The 24,637-nt window shown below is 42.3% G+C and overlaps 1 protein-coding gene across 1 annotated transcript in view; it reads left to right on the forward strand.

Moving 5' to 3' along the window:
- The window catches only part of ltk (leukocyte receptor tyrosine kinase), a 54,022-nt gene that overhangs the window by 17,824 nt on the left and 11,561 nt on the right, over positions 1–24,637 (forward strand). The window contains exons 2-19 of the mRNA XM_053434845.1: positions 1,271–1,366; positions 2,838–2,987; positions 4,180–4,408; positions 7,078–7,217; positions 7,435–7,560; positions 9,632–9,781; positions 10,188–10,288; positions 10,433–10,593; positions 11,178–11,272; positions 11,924–11,995; positions 12,812–12,986; positions 14,336–14,486; positions 14,629–14,757; positions 14,959–15,115; positions 17,463–17,648; positions 18,399–18,497; positions 20,422–20,583; positions 21,078–21,191. Coding sequence (XP_053290820.1) covers positions 1,271–1,366; positions 2,838–2,987; positions 4,180–4,408; positions 7,078–7,217; positions 7,435–7,560; positions 9,632–9,781; positions 10,188–10,288; positions 10,433–10,593; positions 11,178–11,272; positions 11,924–11,995; positions 12,812–12,986; positions 14,336–14,486; positions 14,629–14,757; positions 14,959–15,115; positions 17,463–17,648; positions 18,399–18,497; positions 20,422–20,583; positions 21,078–21,191 — 2,493 coding nt within the window. The remainder of the gene's footprint in view (positions 1–1,270; positions 1,367–2,837; positions 2,988–4,179; positions 4,409–7,077; positions 7,218–7,434; positions 7,561–9,631; positions 9,782–10,187; positions 10,289–10,432; positions 10,594–11,177; positions 11,273–11,923; positions 11,996–12,811; positions 12,987–14,335; positions 14,487–14,628; positions 14,758–14,958; positions 15,116–17,462; positions 17,649–18,398; positions 18,498–20,421; positions 20,584–21,077; positions 21,192–24,637) is intronic.

A 24,637-nucleotide genomic window follows, 5' to 3' on the forward strand; every position in this document is an offset into this window, starting at 1 on the left:
GTCAGTCGTGTTGGCTATGTTACATAACATAACAGAAGTTATTATATTCATAGACTATTAAGATGTGTTGGTTTATATTAGAAACATTACTCTTGCTTTCATTTGCTGCATTTTCTTTGTTAGTTGGTGGAGTTGTGTCAAAATCCTGCTTTGTTCTACTCAGGTTTTAGGGTTTCCTCAAAACAAAAATGGAGATGATGTTGTGGAAATTGTGTAGTTTGTTTGATTTAGACATTTAACATCTTCCACGCTGGATCCCATGTTATCCTAATTCCTGTTAGAGTTGAAGCAGCGTACACTTTGGTCGACCTATCCGTAGAAGGGCAACAATGTGGAATGGTCATGTTTGGTTTGTTTTCAAGGCACAAAATCTGCTTTGATGTTTAAGAACAGAACTTGGTCTGTTCTTAAACAAGTATTTCCTTAGGCACTGGAAGGAGTTTCTTGTCGTGGTAATGATAATAAAAACATGCTTAAGGTTGAGGAAGTGTCATGGATAAAAAGAAACAGCACAAACTATTAGTTCCACATGAGAACAGACAATTCATTGCTACTATAGTTCATAATCAGCCGCTAGCACAGATTGTCTCTGAGGTCTCGTCCATCACTGGGCTGATTGGACAGACGATGATCCACGCTCACAGTGAAAATGTCTCCATTCGACTCGGCCGGGTCTCCACCACCTGCGGGCTGTGTTGTTGTTTTCTCCCCATGTCATCTTCAGCAGGGTTCAATAGCCATGCACTGTCCAAGCATACTCACTGGAACCAAGCTGCTCTGGTCGGAGCACCACCCAGGCTTTTATTTATTTCTTCAACAAAACACAACACTGTCTTGTTTTCAGAGGGAGTGTTGCCCAGAGGGAACTGCAGTTATAAGTCATACAGGTTGACTGACTGTGAAATACATTATACATGAAGTGTGTGCAGTATGGCGGTGTAACGATTCTTCAAATCAATGGAATGGCGTGTGTGTGTGTTATTGTCCATATTGACCTGAATCACTCAATTATGATAGGACCAAAATAGTCACGTGAAATTGGACGTTAAAATTAGAATAGTATCTGATACTAAAGGTATATAATTAGTATCTGTGGTAGTGTTATTGTGCTACTTGAAAATGTATTTTTATTACAGTAATAAAGTAATGAGGCTGGTTGGGGTATCAAGGTTCCTTCGCCCTGTGGTTTCCGAATCATTACACCAGTATTTGCAATCCTACACAAAACAAGTATTGTAAACACCCTCTTTCTCCATCTGTCTGTCCTCAGTTAGCAGCACCTGTCACGCACTGTTGGACAGATTCCAGGAGGAGAACTCCGACCAGATGTTCCCTCGCCACCTGAACCCAGACGACGACAGCCCAAGTAAGAGCTGCGTGCACACAGACGCCAAATAAGGGCCTTTAGACTGTTTAAAGATCAACTATCGATATTTATCCACAATGCGAAACTTGATCTGTGCTAAAAAGAAAACTACTCACTATGAATTTCAGGTGTAACTTTGACTTGAGGTGCAACAGCCTTGAATTTATTGAGATACCTGAAACAAAACAAAGCCGCTAACAAACAACATGGTGACCCCAGGAAAAAAGTTTGGCACCCAACCTAAAAAGTAAAAATAGTCCAAAAGAAAGAAAGAAAGAATGAATTAATGATACATCTATATCTGTCCTATATCCCCAGAGGGATTCCTATGTCCATTTGCCATATTAGCTATATTTTCAGTTTCCTCTCCTTATCACATGACGTCTCACTCGCCTCCTCCTTTCTCATCCTGTTCATCAACCCCCAACAACGAGGACACACACAATCACTACAAATTTACAAAGACTCTGTCTGTTTGACTATTCAACACAATTTGGGTATCAGTTAAATTTAGTGAAAAATTTGGACCATGATCCAAAGATATGATTAGTCTCTGACTCCACTTTTGAAATCTTTATTTAGCAACGTGATGATGTTTTTTTCCCCTTACAACAGCACATTCTAACTATAACTGGAAAGCATCTGGTATTTGTGTGTAACTGGTGAAGTTGAGTGTTGGGTGCATTGATGGAGAGAACCGGACCATGAAAGTCTTTGGAGGCTGTCTCAGTTTATTTAAAGTCTTCTTGCTAATTTTGAAAATCCGAAATATGTTAGCATATTACACCATGACTTTAATCATCAAGTAAACATACAAACATAATAACAGAGAGGTGAGCGAAACTTTGAACAACCAAAATGTCATATGAAGTACAACAATAGAGAGGGAGCTTATGAAGCGCAAAGCACAACCATATAAGGAAGGGTCCCCCAAAAGTGAACCTAGGGGTACGTAATTATAAACAAAAAATATTACAAATTGATGTATAATTGGCATCGCTATTTATGTCATGATTGTAAAGCACCGTTTATATTTCAATGCCGTAGAAGTTTCTTTTTTTTATTCCTCAGTATTATCATTTATTGAAAATAAACATTTTGAAAGTTTTGCAGCCTTGGTAAGTGGCCTTGTGAATTTTGTTTTTTTTAAATTTATTTACATTTTCAGGATTTTGTTTGCTCAAGAAAACAATCTGATTGTTAAATGTCATTGATGTGATCTCATTATTTTGTGTAATAATATAATATATTTTTATCAAAGCATCTTACAGCAGACACATTTGATTAAAATAGAATAAAATATTGTAGTATGCTGTGTGACGGTTAAAGATAGATGCACCTCTTTTTTGCTTCTTGTGCAGTTCAAGATATACAAGTTTGAAAAAAAAAATCAATATCACTATCAAAAGTCCCATACTAACCAGAAAACACTGAGTTAACTGTTGCACCCTGGTCTTTTTCCCCCCTGCAGTTACCTCCTGTGATTTTGAGTCGCTCTGTCTCTGGACTTTATCAAATCACAGCGACCAAAGTGACTGGTCAGTGGTGTCGCCACAGCAACCGGAAAAGGCACAGGTTGGGGTGATGCCTGGGACCGACCACTCAGAGGGAAGCTCTGACGGTAAGAGCGCAGTGACTCACTCGGAGCCCCAGGCTGATTTCTTATTGTTTGATAAATAGACAGTCGTACCTGTTCAGGGCGGCTGTTTACATCCTTCTCAAGGGATCCGATCACAGCTCAGAGGGCGTCAGTTCACACCTGACATCGTAAAACATCTCGGGTGACCACATGTGATCGGAACTCGCTTCTCTGTTCTATAAGCAAAAATACAAGTATGTCATCCCATTGTGCAAAGATCAAATGAGGTTGTTTTAAGCCACTGTGACTATGACAGATGTGTTTGTTCCAAATGTGTTTGTGTGTCGGTGTGAGAGGGAGGCTGAGCGAATCAATGTGCTGCGTTGAGCTCTGCTGTGAAATAGGATTTTTCTCTTTTGAAGATTTTTTTTTTTTTAGAAAATCAATATGTGGAGGTTAATGTTGATACTGTGGGGGTGGCCAAAAATTAGTTAGTGTATGGGAAACTCTGAGAAGCGTAAAAATACTTTCAGTTCATTAGGAAACTCAACTCAACTCGCAACATGCGTCTCAGAACAAATCCAAATGTATGAATTTGTGACAAAGTCTATGACAAAGTCTGCAGTAAAGGCCCTTCTCTCCCACAGAAAAACTCTGTTCCTGAAGGTATCATGATCGTATCAGGAACATGAACACATCAGTGTGATAAGAAGTCCTGAAATTACAGAAACCATTATTTGTAAACAAATATTTTGTTTTTAAATTTTGGCCCAAGTCCCATCTGCTAACATGGAGGAGGTGGGGTTTATGAGCTACACTGCTGCCAGCCACCAGGTGGAGACCCATACTTTGCGGTCACATATTTATATGTTCTACGATAATATTTAACATGCTTGCCTTCCAGCTAGTTTGGCTCAAATTGGTTTGGCCGTACCAAAATCACAGATACCATGGCTACAGTGTTCATATAGCTAATCAGGAAACCTCTGAGATATCAGAGTAGTTGACCAATCAGAGCAGACAGAGCTTTTTGGGAAGTGGGTCCAAAGCTGAAGTAGAGCTTCTCAGACAGAGGGTGAAAAGAGATGCACTAAAAGTAAATGTTACCAAAACATAAAGTCCATTTTAAAGATTTCCGCATGCACCTAAAATACTTTGTCAAATGATTTATGGGACCCGTGGGCAGCCATTAAACTGTCAAACATGACATTTTCCCTCTGTTTTATTACTCTAGGGCACTTCCTGCTCCTGAGCTCCTCCTCGACTGCTGAGGCCTCTGGGAGAAGCGAGTACCACTTAACCAGCCCGGTCTTGTCAGGTAGCAGCAAGCACTGCACCCTGCAGGTGGCTCTGTATGAGTCCCATCCAGCCTCGGGGAACCTGACGCTGCTGATCCAACCAGTTCTCTCAGACGCGCCTGTCCACTCTGTTGCCGTCAACCGCGAGAGCCGAGACGACCGCAGGTCAGCAAACACGCTCGAGAACAAGCTGCTTCTGCAATGCTGCTTGTGCAGAGTGATTCCCTCATGCTTTATGCAGCACGGCATGCCCATTTAATTAGTGTCAAAAAGCGAAACCCTGCATCTCCTCTGATTGAAGTGCTTGTCAAGTTGAGGTCCAGCCTGTAAAAAGAATCAAAGGGAGCTCAGATTTCCTGCAATGGAAGGTGACACTGGACAGTGCAAGGGCACAGAAAGCAATACATTTTACTCATGGGGCACTGAAGTTAAATAATAATTTTCTTACATGTGGGACATAACTATAGAATTATGTGTGTGGGGACCGCAGCCCCCATGTATTGTTTGCAAAATGGGGACGTTTTTTCCCATTGAACTAAAAGTGCAGTTATCTTGAGAGCAGTGAAAAGCACTCTTGATTTCTAAATGCAGACTCTGGAAATGAATTTATATATAATGGGTTTGGACAGAAGAAGGATGGACGGGCGAATGCATTAAGTTTGTACATCAGCTTTGTTCGTTTCTGCGCAGTAATGGACTGAGCCTTTCCATTAGGAGACAAACAGCTCTTCATACCAACCTGAAGATTATAGGTCGAGCAACTTCAGAGCACACTCCTCCTTTTAAAGCACCGGGTGTGGCACGTCTTCTCTGTGTGTGGGTTTGTCCAATATTTTTGAGTTTTCTCAGAAGTCAATCGCTGCTCTAATCAATCATTTTCCCTTCAAAACCGAGGTTTGATGGACTGGGAAATGGCTTCTTGAGTGTCTGTGGTATCTTCCTTTCTCTGGCTGTCATGGCACATGGGTTTTTTTCAGTGCTGCACTTACAGAGGTGGATATGTAACGTGGGACGTGAAGCTCAGTGAAGATGCCATCAAATATTCAACGTGGCAGACAGACAAAGAAATCAAAGGAAAGAGACAGACACAGACAGACAGACAGACAGGCACACGGACGGACAGACAGAGACAGAGACATACAGAGACAGACAGAGACAGACAGAGACAGACAGAAAGACAGAGATTCCTCCATTTAAACTCAGATGTTAAACAAAATAGTTCATATTCAGCCAGTGCATAAGCTTAGCAGTTGCTTCACAGCTTGAGAAACTTGTGGGTTGAAAGATCGAATGTGACACGTGTGAAAAAAACAAAAATAACAAAGAGACTGAGGGAATGTGCTATTCATCAAGATCTGGGCCATGAGCAGTGCAGCGGAAAGATGATTTGATGAGCTTTTGTGGGTCCTGCATGAGCCTGAAGACACACACATATTGCACTCGTAAGTACTGCAGCAGTGTTGTGTTAGCTGTTTCTGACCGGTGGTGGTAATGTTTGATAAAAAAGTCAATGGGTGGAATTTATTGATCTGAAGACCCCAAAAAACAGAGGCTGATATCTGAGAACTGATATCCTGAGCAAGAGTGAGGAAAAACTAGCAAAACAACATAGAAGAAGAAGAAAAAAGAACATAGAGACCGCAGAGAGAGAGTCACATGTGAGGGGTCGCTCTCCCGGGACGGACAGGTGTGCAATAGATTCCACAGGTCACAGAGCAAAATAACAATATTTACAACATTCATGAGATAAGAGAGTGTCCAACATAAATAGAGAAGTGAATCAATGTTTAAAGTATTTATACAAAACCTTGTGAAAACAAGTGTTAATGCACCTACAATACACATACTAAGACTGTTCTAAACCAGTGAGGTGGGATGATCAGTCTTTAGGCAGCACAACCACACAAATCAGACCTATTCTCAGTGCTCACATTATTCAAGACTGTGGATGGAGGGAGGACAAGTCCACTTGAGTCTTCCTCTATTCTTCTTCTATCTTCTTTAGTTTTTTTTGGAGCCGTTCAAATGAGAGGCAGATGTGACATGAGCTGAACAAAGCGATCAGTTCCCTGCAGACACCTATTAGCACCAGGAGCAAACGTAATCAGGTCAAGATCATACCGAGATAGAAATCTGGATACAAAATGCATTTTAATACCAGGTGTCAATGGAATAAAGGTTAACACGTGTTTAGACTGTGATGTGCAAATTGTCATGATTATATGTTTCAGTTTAGTATGACAATAACGTTGATTGTTGTGTTCAAATGTATTTTATTTTGTCCGTGATCAATTTAAAGAACTCACAAGACGACTCGTTGACAAGTTCCTCTATTTTCCGGGGGCTACATATTCAAATTACCATTTCAAATGCGACCAACACTTTTCCCCTGGGAGGTGACTTTGTATAATATCTTCCAGCGGATATAAGGGAAGCTTAATTCTTTTTTAAGTATAAATGGAAATTTCCTTAAATAACCTTTCCAAGCAGAGGAACACATTTTCAAAAAATTTTTTTTTACAGGACTCATGATGATGCAGTAAATGGTGAATGTCATGATAAACCACCTGAGGTTCAGCGAACTGCGCCTTACATGCATCATAACCTTTTTATTTTTCGATTTGCTAATGACATTACCTAATGCTATTAACCGTGTTTACTCGGTTATTGGCAGCAGGTGACTGTCGTCCTACAACTACATGAACATATACGATATTACCAGAGATATTACCAGATATTACTTATGGGTTTTGAATCCAGAATATTTACAAAGGAAGTGATGAATTCCCGACAGAGCACTTTGTAGTATTCTTCCCTGTCATTGGCTGATACAGGGCTGAGTGGGTGGTTGTGGAGAGCGTGATTGGCCAGGTGGACGAGCCCTTCGAGGTGACCCTGCTCTACACTTCCTCTCTGCGGGAGGGCGGCAACACTGTGGCTCTGGACTCTCTGGAGCTCATAGACTGTGAATCAGGTGAGTCCATCATGTCCTGCAGCAGGTGAACTGAACTGAAGTGAGCTGCACATGTTTGGAGAGATTCCACAGAGGTGGCTATAATTGCTATCCTCCATGTTACATGAAGGTGCTCGCATCCTATTGGATAGTTAGGCCGAAAGAAAGCGTTCCCGAAACATAAACAAATGCTGTGACCGGTAAACATTGTGTTTGTTGTGTGGTTTCTGGGCTGCAGACCACCAGGATGCTGTGTGTGGAGACTTTTACCACTGTGTTCACTCTGAAGACTGCATCGACCCGAGCCTCGTGTGTAACTTCCACACTGACTGTCCGTACGGCGAGGACGAGGGCTTCATTTGTGGTAAGATTTATTTATTCTTTACAAAAATAAAACAAGATGCAGAAGTGGATTTTGCATTCGATTCAACTGTGGTCTTGAATTTGTATAAGTAATCTATTTAAATGCACCTTTGCTGTTGGTTTTAGAGGTTCTCCCGTTTTAAGCTGATGAAAAGTTATTCGTTTGATTTGATCTGCAGATCTGATTCTGAGTGTGCGGGTGTATTAAAGCAGTACGAAAAGCCAAAGAGTGTACGTGTGGGCGCTTTTAGTAAAGACGTCCTACAGCAAGTTTAATCCATGATAAATTATTAATCCTTTGACCGGGAGAGACATATTATTCCTAAGTGCCTCAATGCAGCAAACTATATTTAAAGTACAGAGAGTCACTATTATGTGAAGTAAGAAGCCTGAGCGGCTTTTGTCCTTGAACTAAATTGCATAAATTTGAAATTAGCTGGAAACTGTATTTGATTTATCGTGAAAGTATGTTTTCAAGATATACTGCAAATTATTAAATTGAGATGTCAATAATATTTCATGATAAATCCAAATGGATCAGTTAATGTTTTGAAATTTCAGATAAAAAATATGCTTCAGAAAAAAGATTGATTTTAGCGTCTTCTATCAATATCATGTATATTCCTCCACTTCCCAGTCTCAGCTGTTCGAGGACATGAAATAGAAAGGCACTCATTAGAGCGCACAACTCCACCAACTCCCAACAGTCCCCACATTTAAATCTGCTAGTCCCAGGTTAAAATTTTAATCTGCACAAAGTTTCACACACTCACAAATATTAGTCCCGTAAAGATGTCAGATTTTTCTAATAAAAAATTATGAATTTTTCTGAAAATTTAAAAATTTGTTGAATTGTTAAAGTGAACATAAATGCTCGGATACGTCTCTTAGAATTACTGCTTTCTTCCCTCATGTGCTATCCTCCCACCAGGAGTTGTGGAAATGTGTTTAATGGTTTTTGCATGATCCTGCTGACAAACAAGCAAGCCAACAAACAAACAAACAAACAAAAAGACAGACAGGGTTAAAAACATAACTTCCTCGGTGGAGGACATTTGATTTTAGGATAAGAAAATGAGACAAGAGTTCAGAATGTGAGCTTTTCTTTTTTTAAGTTAGCCCTTTTACAAGAGAGCAAAAATACAGGAATATGTGTCTGAGATGTGTTACTGTTACCGAGGTGCTACCTCTCTGACAGATTGAATAAACAACTGTCTCTACTGTTGCTTTTAGCCTCACATTTCCCTGTGCTGACTGTATTCAGAGAAATTTGTATTGGAGGAAAGCCATTTTTCAGCAGAGTAAAAAGGGGAAATTGATCAGAGCCATTACACAAACATTAAGCGTAGCCAACACAACAATTTGTGATGTCCTGGTAAAGAAAGGAGCTACTTGTGTACGCGCAACAGACATCAAACAGGTCAGCCAAGGACAACAACAGCAGCAGCAGCAGCAGCAGCAGCAGCAGCAGCTGATGATAGAAGTAATGTGAGAACTGTGAAGCAAACAACAGCCGCTGACATCATCAGCGGTCTCCACAGGGCAGGGATAATGTATATACATTTAAATGCATGTGTGTAATTTAAAACACATTTCCTGCAACTTCACACCACCATCCATCTATCTATCTATCTATCTATCTATCTATCTATCTATCTATCTATCTATCTATCTATCTATCTATCTCAGCTTATTTCAGGGTTGACATATAGAGACAAATAACAATTTAACAACAAATGGAATGGATTGGACTATAATTATAAATTGCTTTTAAAGTTTTTATCAGCCGCTCAAAGCCATTAACATAAATTCTATACCAAGCACATTTTCCATCGCACAAAATTCACATACTGCAATTTGGTCAATTTGGGATTCGGTATCTTGCCAGGGCAAGATGCTAGGGATCTAACCACTGACGTCCTGGTTAGTGCCGCTCTCCCTCCTGAGCTACAGCCGACCCATATATACATTAAGAAATATGGCCTCTTCCCAGGCAGATTGTATGTGCAGGGTGAGGAGAACTGCACAGGGAGATTAATGAAACATGTGATAAGAATCTGCCTCTTCCCCAGGTGCTCTTCCGTCTGGCTCATACTGCTCGTTCGAGCAGGACGCATGTGGCTGGTCTGTGTCCAAACAGCTGTCAGCCTGGAGGAGGGTCGCTGGAGACGAGCTTCTGGACAAGGAGGACATGCAGGGTGTCACTCTGCAGAGTACACCAGGTGTGTGTTTATGTGTGTGTGATCTGTGTAGTAACATCTCATCTCAAGTTTTTGTATCCTCGAGAGGTGGAGGTTTAAATGATCATATTTAACTTCACTTTTGTCCACATGAGTCACATATTTTAGCTTTTTGCTTTTTGCTTTATTGTTGTTTGTATCAGAATGTGTCGTGAGATGAATAGCATCACACACTTCATACAGATCATTTAAAACCATCTGCAAAATATATTTGTGCTAACAGAGTAAAAAAGTATTTATATTTAACCCAGTGCTACTAACCACTTATCTTTCTTTAGGCTACTTGTCCTATTTAAGCAATTACAAGAAGTTTAATTGTAGCTTTAGAAATGCAACAAAAATTGATAATTGATAACTACTGTGTCACATGTATTGTGTGTGTCCGCAGGTCACTTCTTGTTTCTGCAGGTAAGAGACAGTAATTCCCTTCGCGAGGCTTCCGTTCAGAGCTCATCTTTCCCTCCTCCAGTCTCCTCTGCTCCCTGCCAGGTCAGTGATTGAGACTGATGCACTTGTTGAATTATTCAATTCCAGTATTTTTTTGTTTACCTCGTCCTTGAGACTGCTCTCGAGCTGCAGTCACATGAACAGCATTTTGCTAAATCTCTGCTGATCCCCTGTGTCTCTGTGCAGCTGCGCTTCTCTCTGTATATGTATGGGGATTTTAATGGTTCACTGCTGGTGGCTATAGAGGAGAACGGGACCAGCACCGCACCGCTGGTCTGGGAGAGAAATGGTCAGCGGGCAGACGACTGGGAAGATGTTGCCCTGCAGTTGACTGGCCTCCATCATGGGTGGGTAAAATAAAATCAATAGAATTGTAGAGCAGTTGATTATGTAACCTTGAAATGCACAATCAATGAATCAGGCATAGTTTATTTTGTATAAATGTTACCCCTATTATTTAACTTATCTTTTTTTAAACTGATTCAAATGTGAAGCCAAAGCATTTTGATTGCCCCCTGGTGGCTGGCTGCAATATCAATCATAAGCCCCTCCCTCATCTTACCAGCCATGAGGGGCGAATTGGTCAAACTAAAATATAATGATACACGTCTAATCATTTTTTTCTCGAAGATATTTTCTGTAATATTTGGTAGTTCTCATCACACAGTTTTTCCAGATAGTTTGATGGTGTACAAACGGGCTGAGATGTCAAAGGCACAAGATGGCGGTGGTCATATGTCGTCCATCTTTATTTAGAGTCTACAACGAGTACACGCAATACTTTAGATTAATAATTAGAGAGATAGAAAATTGCTGCATCCATCTAAACCATTTTCAAGATTAGTTCTTTACTATCAGCTTGTTTTTGGTGTCCTGTTGCCTGTCACATGAACATCACATTAATAATAACATGTTTTGTGTACGGCTGCAGGTTCCATGTGAAGGTGACAGCTGTGTGGGGACAAGGCTCCAATGCTGATGTTGCTCTCGATGACATTGCAATTGGAGCGACCTGCTTCGAATCAGGTGAGCTGTTGCAAACATGACATTCATTCAGCCCCTCCTGACTCTGCTTGCTTGCTCTCTCTCTCTCTCTCTCTCTCTCTCTCTCTCTCTCTCTCTCTCTCTCTCTCTCTCTCTCTCTCTCTCTCTCTCTCTCTCTATGTTGCTGGATGTATTTTTACCATTCAGCCTGGTGCGAGAGTAGATTAGAAATTTGGCAGCACTGGGATTTGATTGAAGGGATAAGTGTGTTTTTGTTTGGCCATGATTTAAGCGACAGCTGGTTTACAACCTGAGTGGAAACACAATTATGATGCTCAGATCCTGTGAAGCAAGACTGGGACATTTTCTGACTGATATCATGGTCGAGATCCCAGATTATCTATAGCAAGCCCATGATTTAGCTTGATGTTTCTCCTTATTACAGTCATGACCTCACTCTGTGCTGGGACCGTGTTGTGCTTAAGAGACTTGCATGTTGTTTTGATGTAGAGACTGATCCGTGGACACTGTTGTTGCTTAAGTGAGTTCAGCCATATCGGATTACTTTTAGGAAAGGACCTGGCAAAGGAAAGGGAACTGGACGGCTGCTGTGGGCTGAGAAAAATACTGTAAAAAAGTCAAATGGAATCTGTAACCGTAAAACCTTTTCTCTTTTTCTTCCCCTCTCCTCAGATGTCAACTCTCTGCTGCCCTTGACAGGCCTGGAGGATCTCTTCAGCCCCCTTCCAGAGCCCTCAGCCTCAGGTAGCGTGCAGCTTTTTAAGTTTTGTTTGTCCGATGAGTCATTTTAAATCCACTCTGCATGCAGAAGTGACACACCAGGGGGAGTATTGTATAGTGAAAACATCAGTATTGCAACACTAGGTGCAGTGACAGGGAAAAGACCCAAACGCAGTTGTGACAAACTAGAAAGAAGAGGCCAACTGGCTGCAAGGAGGTGAAGCAGGCAAAAGGCCAAAAGCAGAGAGGGAAATCCAATCAAGCAAAGCTATGCAGAGCAGGCGAGTGCAGAGTCCAAAGTATCATATACAGAAGACCGTCTGAAACAGTCGAAGAGCGGGCAAGGTTTCAAAATCCAGAAAGGGGAGGCAAGGTTCATATCCAAAGAGAGATGGCATGTGTCCACTGAGGGAAGGTAATTCCTCCGCCGCAAAGGCTGATTGGCCACTTTATCATCACATTGAACATTGTGCACAGAAATGTCCTGCAAACTGCTCATATTAAACACAGGCAAAATATCCACTCTGATATAATTGAAATAATTGAATGAACCTTAACCCTTTGATTTGTTATCACACAGAAGCTGGATAAATATCTCCTCACCTAAAAATAATTATTTTAATTGACAAAATCTGAATCATTATCCTGATCCACAACAAACTTCACCTATAATATAATAGCCTTCTACAAAAAATCTCAAATATTTTTCCTGTCACAATATTTTTGGAAAGTTAAAATTACGATTCCTGGATCAAGCCCCCTGATCGTGATCCATACCTCAATTTAATGGGTTCTTCCCTGACCCATACCACCTATTCCTCTTTGTCTCCATTTTTCTAGAAGTTTCTCTGATGACGTGGTGGTTTAACTCGTGCGGTGCCAGTGGTCCGCAGGGCCCGACCCAGGCCCAGTGCGACAGCACCTATAGGAACAAAAACGTCAGTGTCACCGTGGGGAAGGAGGGGCCGCTGAGAGGAGTCCAAATGTGGAGAGTACCTGCTACCAACAGATACCTGTAAGTTATAAAGGAGACAGGTGGGAGGCTCATTCATCTGAGCATCAAGGTGATTTCTTATTTTCCTTTAAAATCCCAAACCAACAGTTAAATATTCACAGAAAGATTCCAGGTGAATTTGAACATGGGGTCGAGCCTGTTGGGCCTTTTTGGAGTTATATATTACCTTTTGTTGGTTAAGTGATTGGATCAGCTCTGAGGTGAGATAGAAGAGATGACTGTGACTTACAGAGCAAAGATGTTATTATAAGAAAGCATGAAAATCATAACAACCTGTTTTATGAGGTAGAGTGAACCCAACTTTTGAGTTAATCTGAATCAATATTTGTGAAGAATATATTTCAACCCAGTATTTTCTGTGTGTGCATTATCAAGTATACTTTATGCTGTAGATTTGACTGCTTCACATTAATGAGTCTCAGCGTTGCACCGGGTGACAAGGTCTGTTATTGTTGAACCGCAGCGCTCTGATTAATTTTAATCTGGTCAACGTGCACTCTCTTGTTGTCCTTGTTATTCTTCTACTGAATCTGAAGCAGAGAACTGCACAAGGTAAAAATCTGTTTTCGCTTTATCTCTAAACACATGTTTGTGACATGTGTTTTTCTGCCTCCACGGCAGTGACAACCGTCATCAGAGACATGCTTTGGGGGTTTTCGTCTGTCTGTAGCATCCTTGTGAACACGATTTGTCAAGAACGTACAATAATTCAATTTTTTTCTTTAACATACGTATGTGTGACCTGTATATTTAAGATGCATGTCCTCACTCTGACTTAATGGACTAACTTGTTGTTGGTGTAGTTGTTGACTGCAACTATAATTTAAGACATAATCGTTTTTTAAAAGCAGTGTTTTGTGCAATGCAGGATAACCTAAAAGACTTTCTGTAGTGTTTACACGTCGTTTCATTTTTCAGAGCTTACTCACCGAGCAGAGAAACCATGTGTTAGCCTGGTGGCATGACTCACAGAGCCGGGCTAAGTGACAATTTAGAGGTGTGACGGAGCTAAATTGTTCTGGCCATGCCCGAGATCAAAACTCGAAGCTGTTTGATTGTCTGTGCACAGCGGTTCATGTGACCTCACCCCCACAATCACCACATGAAATGAGGCTCTCTTATAAAATTTCAGGATAATCAAAGGATTTACAGGGTGTTGAATTACTCAGGCTAAATTATACACAGCTGCACTTTCTGCCAAGATCATTAGAGTGTGCGTTTATAAGAGGAAATAATGAGGGAGATGTAGAGCAGTTTTCTCAGGTGTTTTATATGATATATACCATTTAGCCTGGAAGCAGTTTGTTTAACAGCAGTTGATGCCGTCTTGGTGTAATGATCTCCCCTAGGATCTCTGCCTACGGGGCCGCAGGAGGGAAAGGAGCCAAAAACCACAACAAACGCAACCACGGCGTCTTCATTTCCGCCATATTTCCTCTGGAGAAAGGAGATGTACTCTACATCCTGGTGGGCCACCAGGGAGAGGACGCATGCCCGGGGGTGAGTATTGGAGGCAGTGTAATCGAGCTGGGAGGATTCAGTTGCTTGTGCAGTGTCCCACCGGGATATTTATGGAAGATTCTCGCCTGATGGATTTTCTCTGAAAATAAAATGTCTCTCTCTCTCTCTCCCCTCGGTGCAGAGGAATCCTCACACTCAGAAGATTTGCCTGGGCGAGTGGTCGGTGATCGAAGACGACCTCAGAGGAGAGGCTGGCGCTGAGTGGGCTGGAGGGGGAGGGGGAGGAGGCGGATCTACCTACATCTTTAAGGTGACAGCTCGTTTACTTTGTGGATCATTTGTCACATCTACTGTGAGCTCCCGTCTGAAGGGTTCCCCTGGTCCTGTTCCATTTGCTGCTCTGCTGAGATTGATGCTTTGTCTGACAATGTTTTAAAATGCAAATACATTCATGTGCATCACTCAGCTTCAACGTTGAAGAGTTCTCAATTAGATGTTCCTGTTTTGTCAGATGGAGAGTGGCGAGCTCATTCCGTTGCTGATTGCAGCTGGTGGAGGAGGAAACGCTTATCTGGAGGACCCGGAGTCCAGTTTGGACCAGATACCACTGGAGCAGTATGAAAACAGCACCATACGACCCAGCAGCAATGGACGAACTGGTGCTGCAGGTGGGCTAAAACCATAGACAATGACAATAAGTCTGTTCCCCAAAAGTGAAGCCAGAGTGTCTTGATTGCCACCTGCTGGTTGGCTGCGGCATAGGTCATGAAGTTCACATTTAATGATTTTTTTCCTCAAAGATGGTTTCTGTCATTTTAGCCTTTCTTATCACATAGATGTGGGTTCAAGGGTTAATGTTAGTAGCTTTGGTTTTAATTATTTATTTGATGCTATTAAAACAGAGTGAGCAAACATGATTGACAGCTGAGACTGAATTGTGAATGGTCGAGCGCATGCATCGGTGCTGGTGAGATGGTGGCGCAAGATGGCAGCATTTGTCTCCGGCAGATTTGGGGGTTCATTTTTGGGTCCATTATTATATACAGTCTATGATTAATAAAAGTTATCTTACTATACAATACAGGGTGTTTGTTTAAAAGCTCCTCATCTCGTCATTGACCTGGAGAGGCATATATTCATGAAGATAGTTGCAGTATCAGGTGCCAGGTTTTTTAGAAGAGAAACATGACACTGTATAGATTAATATGAGGTTAAAAACAGTACTTATTATCATTCGTGATAAATGGGAAGGCTGTCTGCAGACTCAGGTTCTAAACTTTATGATCTCGGTGCTTAAGTGTTCTCGTGAAAAGATGAGCTGATGATCTGCAGTGTGAGCCTCAGATGACGACAGGCTGTTCACCTTGAAACTGAGTGAACTCCAACTGTTTTTCTAAAAGGTCAAATCCTTTCCTCCCGTGTGCACATGCACTCCAAACAGCGCATTCTGGACCACGTGTGTCCTCACACTGCAGAATGTGTTTGGTCTGTGGATAGTGGGATGTACTGGGATTGAATCTTGACATTCCTGACACGTCTTTTACCTTTGAAGCAGGACATGTGGGGAAGAAGCGTCTCTCTGCTGCAGGGAAGCTCCTGCTGGAACATTCTCAGTAAATCCCCCCTGAGCAGCAGAGTCTCAACTCGGCCCTTTTACAGTATTGCCTCATCTTATTGAAACGTCTGTGGGATTGTTTAGATAAAGATCTGAGTGTCAGAGGAAGTTTGAAGCTCTTAGTACTGTGTACAGGAGCTGTGTGTGTGTGTGTGTGTCTGTTAAAGGGTAGATTTGAACGGTACGTACCCAGTTGTCGCGCCGTCACATGAGACTGGACCTGCAGTGTGTCATTATCATGAATAACAGGATTCATGCTTTTATCTGCTCATCTGTGTCGATCGGATGTCCCCATCTGTCCGTGATTGAACCGGTTGGTTCATAGAATACTTTTCGTTGGTTAATCAGCGGGTTGTCCATTAACCAGAAGGTCTGTTGTTCAATTCCCAGCTCCTCCAAGCATCCTTGCTGAAGCTAGAGATGTTTTGTTCTGATACATGGACATTGTTAAGTTGTCCTGTGCTGCCCACAGCTCTTATATAGCTGTGACAAGATAGAGGAAATTAAGTAAATTCAGCTTTATACATAAATAGAAAAAAGCTACTGTGCTGCGCTGATTGCCTGTGGCCGTCAGCAACGTAATTACATGTAAGTGGTTGCGTGTGGGGATGTTGAAGGATGTTACACAAAAGGAAACAGAAACCTGTGGTTCTGTGTGTTGTTTTGTTCTTGTGGGAGACTGACTGGCAGGGGAGCTCTGCTGTTGAACCTCCGCCCACCGGCTCCCTGAGAACAGCAGAACATCTCAATCCTTCACCACTTATTCCTGTGGCTACTTCATTCAAATCTCTAGCTGGACGTCATTCCAACTTTTCGAAAGCAATCTCAACGAGCCTGAGCTCTGTCCTTGGCAAACTGAGACTTCTCTCTGCAGCCCTCTCCGGAGCGGCACCCGATTTGCTGAAAACATCCAAAACATCTATACATCTTACCATGTTGAGACAGATGCTCTACAGCAGGTGACTGTTGGCTTGGTGTACACAAAATAATATAACAATAATATTGAACAACCTTTGGCAGTTCTGTCAGTAAAATCCACCAATTATCAGATTTAGTGCTTTGCCTTTGTACATATCTGACAAAATACCAGCAAGTTTTTAGCTAGACCCGTACTTAGAACTGAGCTGACATTGATTATACCCATTTTTGTAATTGACTCTTGTGAGTCCCCTGACATAGCATCAACTGCTCCCTCAGTCACATTGCAGCTGAAGCACGAACCTGCAGTTTAGTTTAATCCATTAAAGACGTTCATCAGTGAAAAATCTAGCGTTCAACCTGCACATCTTATCTCTCTTATTTAAACAAATCCCAAATGGTAACAGTAACGCTGCCGTTAGAGGCTTTTAATGGTGGATGTGATCAAGTTTGATACAGCGTTCATGTTTGTTTCCTTGAAGGTGGAGGTGGAGGTTGGAAAGACGATCCCAGTCCTAACGTGCGAGCTGGCAAGTCTCTGGTCGAGGGCGCCGAGGGGGGCTCCTCGTGTCCACTTGCCCTGTCCAAGCTCAGCTGGTCCACCTTCGGGGGTTTTGGAGGTGGAGGTGGAGCCTGCACGGCTGGAGGTGGTGGAGGAGGGTACAGAGGTAACAGTATTTTATGCTACTTTGCCAATTTTCTACACCTGCACTAAAAAAAACAAATAACCTTTGTTTCTGTTCCTCTCATCTGACTCGCTCGAATTTTATTTTTAACTATTACCAACTAAAATCCACCTTTCAGCTCACACCAAGTTCACCACATGTGTGCATCAAATCTCCACGGAAAATAAACTGAAGGTTCTCGAATGAAACCAAATATATAATGAATGCTTTACTGCTCTCGACATATTAGTGAACACTTTAAAAACATCTTTGCAGTTGCAGTTGCTGTCTCTCACCAGTCGGGGGCTCTTCAGGCCTCACCTCCAGCGTCCTGACTTTGCTTTGTCGAATAAACTGTTAAAAGTAGCGACAAACTGACAAAAGCCATTTGCTTTCTTGAACCACATGCTTGGAATAATTACCCTCTCTTGGCATGTTTTCATAGAAGTCATTGCTTTTTAACATGTGCTGTTTATTTATTTTCAATTATTCATTTTTGAAATCGATTCCGGTGTGTTTTTGTGTTCCTGGTTTGAATCTGTTTGACGTGTTGTAGTTTGTGTTTCCTTGTCCCTGCCTGACTTTATAATAGACCCGGACCAGACTCCCTGGCAGAAGAGATATTGTATCTCCGCGGGGCAGTAAAGGATAAATAAATAAAAATATATAGCAAACATAAAATGTCATAATAGAATCAGTGGGGTGTAGATGATTCATGAAACTGCAGAGTTCACAGCATGGATTCTGTGACAGGAGGTGACGCGGCGCTGACGGACGAGATCACAGCCGACGGTCAGAACGGCGTCTCGTTCATTCATCCAATGGGAGAGATCTTCCTGCAGCCTCTGGCAGGTGAGACTCCGTCTGACAAAACACAACACATCATATCATGATCATATCAAGACAATAATGGTGATGAAGATGGAGACCAGTCCAGGTGAGAGTAGAGTAATGCGAGGCGGAGTGTAATGAAAAATCGAATTAATAAAAAGTTCCTAGATCCGCTCTCTGATCTGAATCCACACCAAAATTGAATGTCTTCTTCCCTGAGCCGTAACACATCCTTCAACCAAGTTTCCTGGTAAAATACAGACAGACTACAGACTAGCAGACAGACTACAGACAAAAACTAAACCACCTTGGCAGAGATAATCCGACCAATATAACTTTACTAGAAAGAACTTTAATAAAATAATTTGATCAATGAATAGAACATTGATCATTAGATGATGATAGCACGAATAAGTAGAAGTAATGTGAAATAATGAGCAGTCTGATAGGAAAATTGATCTGTGGTGAGTGTAATCTGATGAAGGAGGACGATTGGCTCAATGAACAGACGCACTGTTATATAAAAAGACGCCACTCTACACATGTATTCATATGAAAACACATAGTCCGAGCTATATAACATAAAGGTGGACGATGTCTTTGAGTCCCTCTCACAGTATCAGACAGTGTTAACACGTCTGATCCAAAAGCACAGAGACGCTGGTGGTGTGAAGATTGCATCCTGAGTTCCTGGGACTCTGGTCGCTTAGTTCTCCGAGCAGTTGATCCAATCAGGGTGTCTGTGTGTGTGTGTGTGTGTGTGAGTCTGTGCCAAACTATAAACATATAGTTTGGCACAGACCCCCCACACACACACATATCCCCATACTGTATGTAGAGTTGGTATTTTTGTTTTTGTTGTGTGTGTGTGAGACCAACAGCCATCTGATTCTAATTATTCAGCGGGAGGAAGGAGGAAGGCGCTCGACTAATTCACAGCCTCACGGAGCCGCTTGCCCTCGGCGCCAGCACACAGACATCCATTCTCATGTGAAAGGGCTTTTTGTTTTGCGGCTGCGTGCGCTGCCACTCATCGCTCCCACAACACAATGAGCGTCTCCGCGACATGAAACGCGTTCAAAGGGGATCTGACAAAAAGAGATGTTATCGTGATTGAGTTTGAAAGACAATAATGTTTTTCTGTAATGTAATAAAACATCTTCTCATCTATAAGTGAAGGGTGAGGTTTAATTTAATGACATACACGGTACAGGCCCACATCTCCTCATATTTATGCTACGAGAGGAGACCTGTTTCGTTATCTATATCAGAAATAGAAGATAATGTTGATCTAGTATCTGAGCACAAGATGGAAAACGTAATATTTATATAAATATTTATATGATATTTAATTTTGTCAGTAGATTTCATTAAAGCGTCAGCGTAAATCTGTCTCTTTAAACTCTCTGACTTCTCCAGCGAGTGTTTGGCTTCTGGTCTCTTTCCCATTCATGCCCACTGAAGACATAAATCTTTGAAGAGAAGTCGCAAACACACTTTCATGTAAAAAAAGAACAGCCCGGCTCTGTCATGTTTAGCACAATTTACTCTAACAAGAGAAAATAATCCATTTGTTCAGGGTCTATTTCCCGCTGTGGTGGGATGTGAAACCCACTCAGAATAAACTTCAGTGTCCATGTTCCAGACCATAAACAAACATGTCCGCCGTTCATGTGGTTTTATTAGTTTTTTGGACAACAAGTGAAGCTCTCATTTCAGACTTTGGCAGCCCGGACTGAACTTGCTAGTCAGATCAGTTCTCTGTTTGGTTTGGCCCCGTCATTGTGTTAACTGAAAAGAAAGGAATTCAATATCACTAAGCCTTGTTGGAGGCTCCAGCAAAACGTAATGCTCTCCTAAAACAAATTGCTTGTTATTGGTCTTTGTGTTTTCATTGTGTGCGTATGTGTGTGTCTTTGTGTGCGTTTATGATTCTTCCCTCTAGCGATGGAGAGTCACGGCGAGTGTGAGATCAAGGTGCAGCTGAACTGCAGCCACTGTCAGACGCAGAGCTGCAAACGGGATGAAGACACTCACCTCATCCTCTGCCTCTGCGACGAAGACGAGGTCCTGGCCACAGACAATGTCACGTGTGTCGGTACTGTAGGTAGGTGATTGTGCCTGCCCCTTGACAGACAGAAAAACTGATAATACATTGTGCAATAACAAATTTAAACAAGAGGATACAAGAGACAGTTGGATGAACATCTAATCATAACCCATTTTATGACTAGAATGTCACTCAGCCCCCTTGTTTATTTTAATTTCATTAGAGCCAGACTTTTTTCCATCTAGATCCATCAATTTATCCTTTTAGAAATCAGTGTAAAGATGTGGAAAAACACATATCTCACAATGTTAAAGAAGTTTAAAAAAAGTTCCGTGATCCGCCTCCTGATCCAGATCCACATCCAGGGTTCTTCCCTGATCCATACCTCATCCTTCCATTAAGTTTCAGTAAAATGTGTCTAGTGGTTTCGGTTTAATCCTGTTTACAAACAACCAACAGGGCTGAAAATATATGGTCCTTGGCGGAAGCTAAAATTACATTTACACTTGAGGCCTATCAATGAAGGCTCTTCATCTCTCTCTCTCCTCCAGCAGCTCCTCAGGGTCCAGCTCCGCAGGGCCAGATGTCGACGCTGCTGATCCTGGCGGTCGTGGTCTCCACCGTCGCGAGTGGCGTCGCGCTGATCTGCGCCAGCGTCATCCTCAGTAAGAGACTCCTGCAGCTCTGTGTGCAGTCGGTGCCCACCACCTTCCACCGGCTGTGAGCACAGCTGGACACGCAGAAACAGGAACACCTCTGATAAGTGTTGGTTTCGAAGTGTCCCCTGGCTGTGTGCCGAGTTAGGGAAGGTGTGGGGCGGACTTTTAGGTTGCTTGGAAGCACTTGTTTCACTCCTTCTCTGGCTGTGTGTCAAAGGCTAAAGATTGTGAAACCAGATTATACTGCAGGTGAGAAGTGAGATTAAGGGGGTGATTTGCATTTAAGGAAGAAATAATGTTTTGCGTTTAGTCCCTACGACTTCTCTAATGGAAGCATGAAACAGTAAAGCTGTGCCGTGAACTGATCTCAACGAGTGACTCTAAAGCTAGGGTAAGTAATCCTGGCGAAGCTATCGACACCCGGCTGCCCTTTGCAACCGACACATCCCACCCCCTCCAATCAGAGACGTGCACGCTGAGATCAGTTTGCGGTAAATGTCGGATGTAAGGATTCAGACAAACCTGGAAAATTGGAAATCATGTAAACGATAATGAAGAAAGCTAGAGACCAGAGAGGTGTGATAAAAGGTTCAGACAAATTGAGAAGCATATCTCTGAACTCATGGGCATTGACCTTCTATGAGAAGAGTCCTGTATATAGCAGAAAATCTTCAGCTGGGATACAGCTGAGTGCTTTTTACACAGAGCACTATGAGCTATGAGCATCTGCGCCTGAACAAAGAACTGAATATATAAGATTTGCTTTGTCGGTTGCAGGTTTTTCGGTTCATCTGACACGATGGGACTGACGTGATGTAAAATGCTTTGCTGTAGATTCTCGCACATGCAAACTGCTTCCAATGGGAATAATTAGGGAACCTGACAATTAACACCAGGATTAATGCTCTAGGAAAGAAAAAAGAGTGAGGGATAAAGAGACACGTATAATATCTGAATTCTAACATTAAGGTTTGTTGCATTTGTATTTAACTTAGTCTTAAGAGCTGCTATGCGATATTTACTGTTAAATGTGGACTTATATTCTAATCCTTGTGTCGTGGACCACAGACACTTTATATAGAAACTTTTTTTTCCGTGCAGTATTAACAATAACATATGCAGTCATTCCAGATAGGACCTTGAGGGATTAAACAGCTAGTTATACTCTTTTTGCACCTTTGTCACCTTGCGAGGAAGGGAATCCTTGACACGTTAATCCTTCACCAAGCGGCGTTAGAATATAGCAGCTTCTTTTCCTCTCCGTCTGTCCTCTCCTTAAACTCTCCAACAGGCCTGAATATTAAGAGAAGTTCAACCGTGGAAGACTATATTTGATTTTTTCCCGCTTTCGTGCTTTCTTTTCCCAAAGCGGGTTTTTCGGTGGATCTAAACTTTGTGTTAAGGGCCTCCGGAGGGATCCGCACAACTTCGACTTCCCGCCGGAAAACATGTCACATTTCAAGCTGTTTGCGCTCGAAGGCGAACTGAAAAGAGAAATCAGGCGCAACGAGGGCAGTTACATAAAATAGACCTCCTGTGAGGGAAGTGAGATGAAGTAAAGCTGATGGATTAAAGGAATAATATGGAGTTGATTTTTCTTATCAGCGACTCTTAAGATCTCAACAAGCTCGAAGGAAATGAAATGGCATCATCAAAAAACCAACTGCACCACTGTCATTTCACTCGTTACGAAGACGTCCTCGTGACCGAGCGTGGTACGACAGGATATTGTTATTGGTTGTGCATGTGTGTGAAATGCACAATTTTCTTTTCTTTTCAGCTGCACAAGCTGCAGAATGTGATCAAGAGATGTAATGTGATGGTTCTTATGTAAAAGTGGAGCTCTGCGCTTTCAGGAGATGGGAGGTTTGGGGAAATGGTCGACAATGTTGTTGCAACAGAAACATGTTTGAGAAGAATGGAAATTGAATTTAGGAAGGCAGCCTGGTGAAGGTTATGGTCAGCCAGGTCCGCAGAGATTAGTCATCAGATAAATGCTCTTAACTGAACAGAGAAAAACTGAAAAGATTTTAGAGTGAGTGTTTTCGGTCAGGTTCAGCTAAACATATAGTTATTCTGTCAAAATAGATGAGGTTTTTTCAGACAGGACCTATGGACCACATGCACAACACAGCATGAGATTTTCTGCACAGAGACGCGTTCACAACGGCACAAAACCTTCCACATTATTCAGAAAAGAGACATTTGCGTTCATTCATGCACCTTCTACGCAGAAAGTGCTGAGAATCCCCAGAGTTCAATGCATGTCTGATAGTAGCTATAATAATGACAAGATAGTTGCAGTGGTGTGTAACTGCATGAATGTGTTCTGTATTAATCAGACAAACTGGGCCCAACAAGCAGGAACAAACCTCTTTTTGAATGAAAAATGGATTAGTGATTTCTAACTAACTGCATTGTGTGTAAGTCTTTGCATTTGCAAGTGAATAAATCAAGTGTTAAAACAAAGGGCGACGAAGTGTGTGAGACGTTTGCTTTGCTTTTTTAGAAGGAAACTGTTTTTTACCAGGAGGGGTTTAGAAAAAAAGCGAAACACACTCACACTCACACAAACACACACATGCACTTCCAGCTTAACGGTGTCTCTTCACCTAAGCTCTCCCCCATGCAGGGAGGTAGTCTATTCCCTGGGCGTCCCATCTCCTCCACCCCCTCCTCCTCCTCCTCCTCCTCATCCCCTCTTCATCCCCCCTCATCCCCTCCTATTCCCGACCCCCCTGAGTCCCTAGCACCTGCACCGGGCGATGGCTCGACGGCACCTCTTACCTGCACGCAACACCCCCTCCCTGGCAGACTACCAACCTGCATCGGGGCTGCCTCCGCGGCGGGTGAGTCCAAACTCACTGGCACAGACAGTGTAGGAGCAGTAAAGAAGGAGAGGACATCGCACACGCATCCCACAAAACTTCTTCTTTATAAGGGGACTCCACCGATTTTACATTTTCCGTTTTTCCTTCGAACACCATGAATTATTCGCTGAGAAATAAGTAAAAATCATCTCTAAAAATGCTTTATCTCAGAATGTTAAAGAAGGTGAAGAGAAAATCTTGGATCTGCCTGCTGATGCGGATCCACACCAAAATTGAATGGGTCTCTCTCTGACTCATACTGCATCCTTCCTTTTGTCGAAATTGTCTCAGGAGTGCATCCTGCTAAATAACAGATTAAAAAACCATAACCTTCTTGGCTCAGGTAAATACAAGTAGAGTAAAGTATCTTGTGGCTCCAATTTGAAATCTCTGCCTCAGGTGGTGTCACATGAAGCAGCGTTGGTTGGGGCTCAAGAAGTCTCACAGTCTAGTGGGGGGCAGTGAGACAGAGGTGAGGTAGGCCCGGTCACACGGGGATGCATCAATGGAGAACCTTCGTCTCCTGGTTCACTTCCAATCTGTGCGAATGAAGCAGTGAATCAAATATTTTCTTCCTGTGGG

The sequence above is a fragment of the Pleuronectes platessa genome, chromosome 11 (assembly GCF_947347685.1).
Source record: "Pleuronectes platessa chromosome 11, fPlePla1.1, whole genome shotgun sequence".
Taxonomy (NCBI): Eukaryota; Metazoa; Chordata; class Actinopteri; order Pleuronectiformes; family Pleuronectidae; genus Pleuronectes; species Pleuronectes platessa.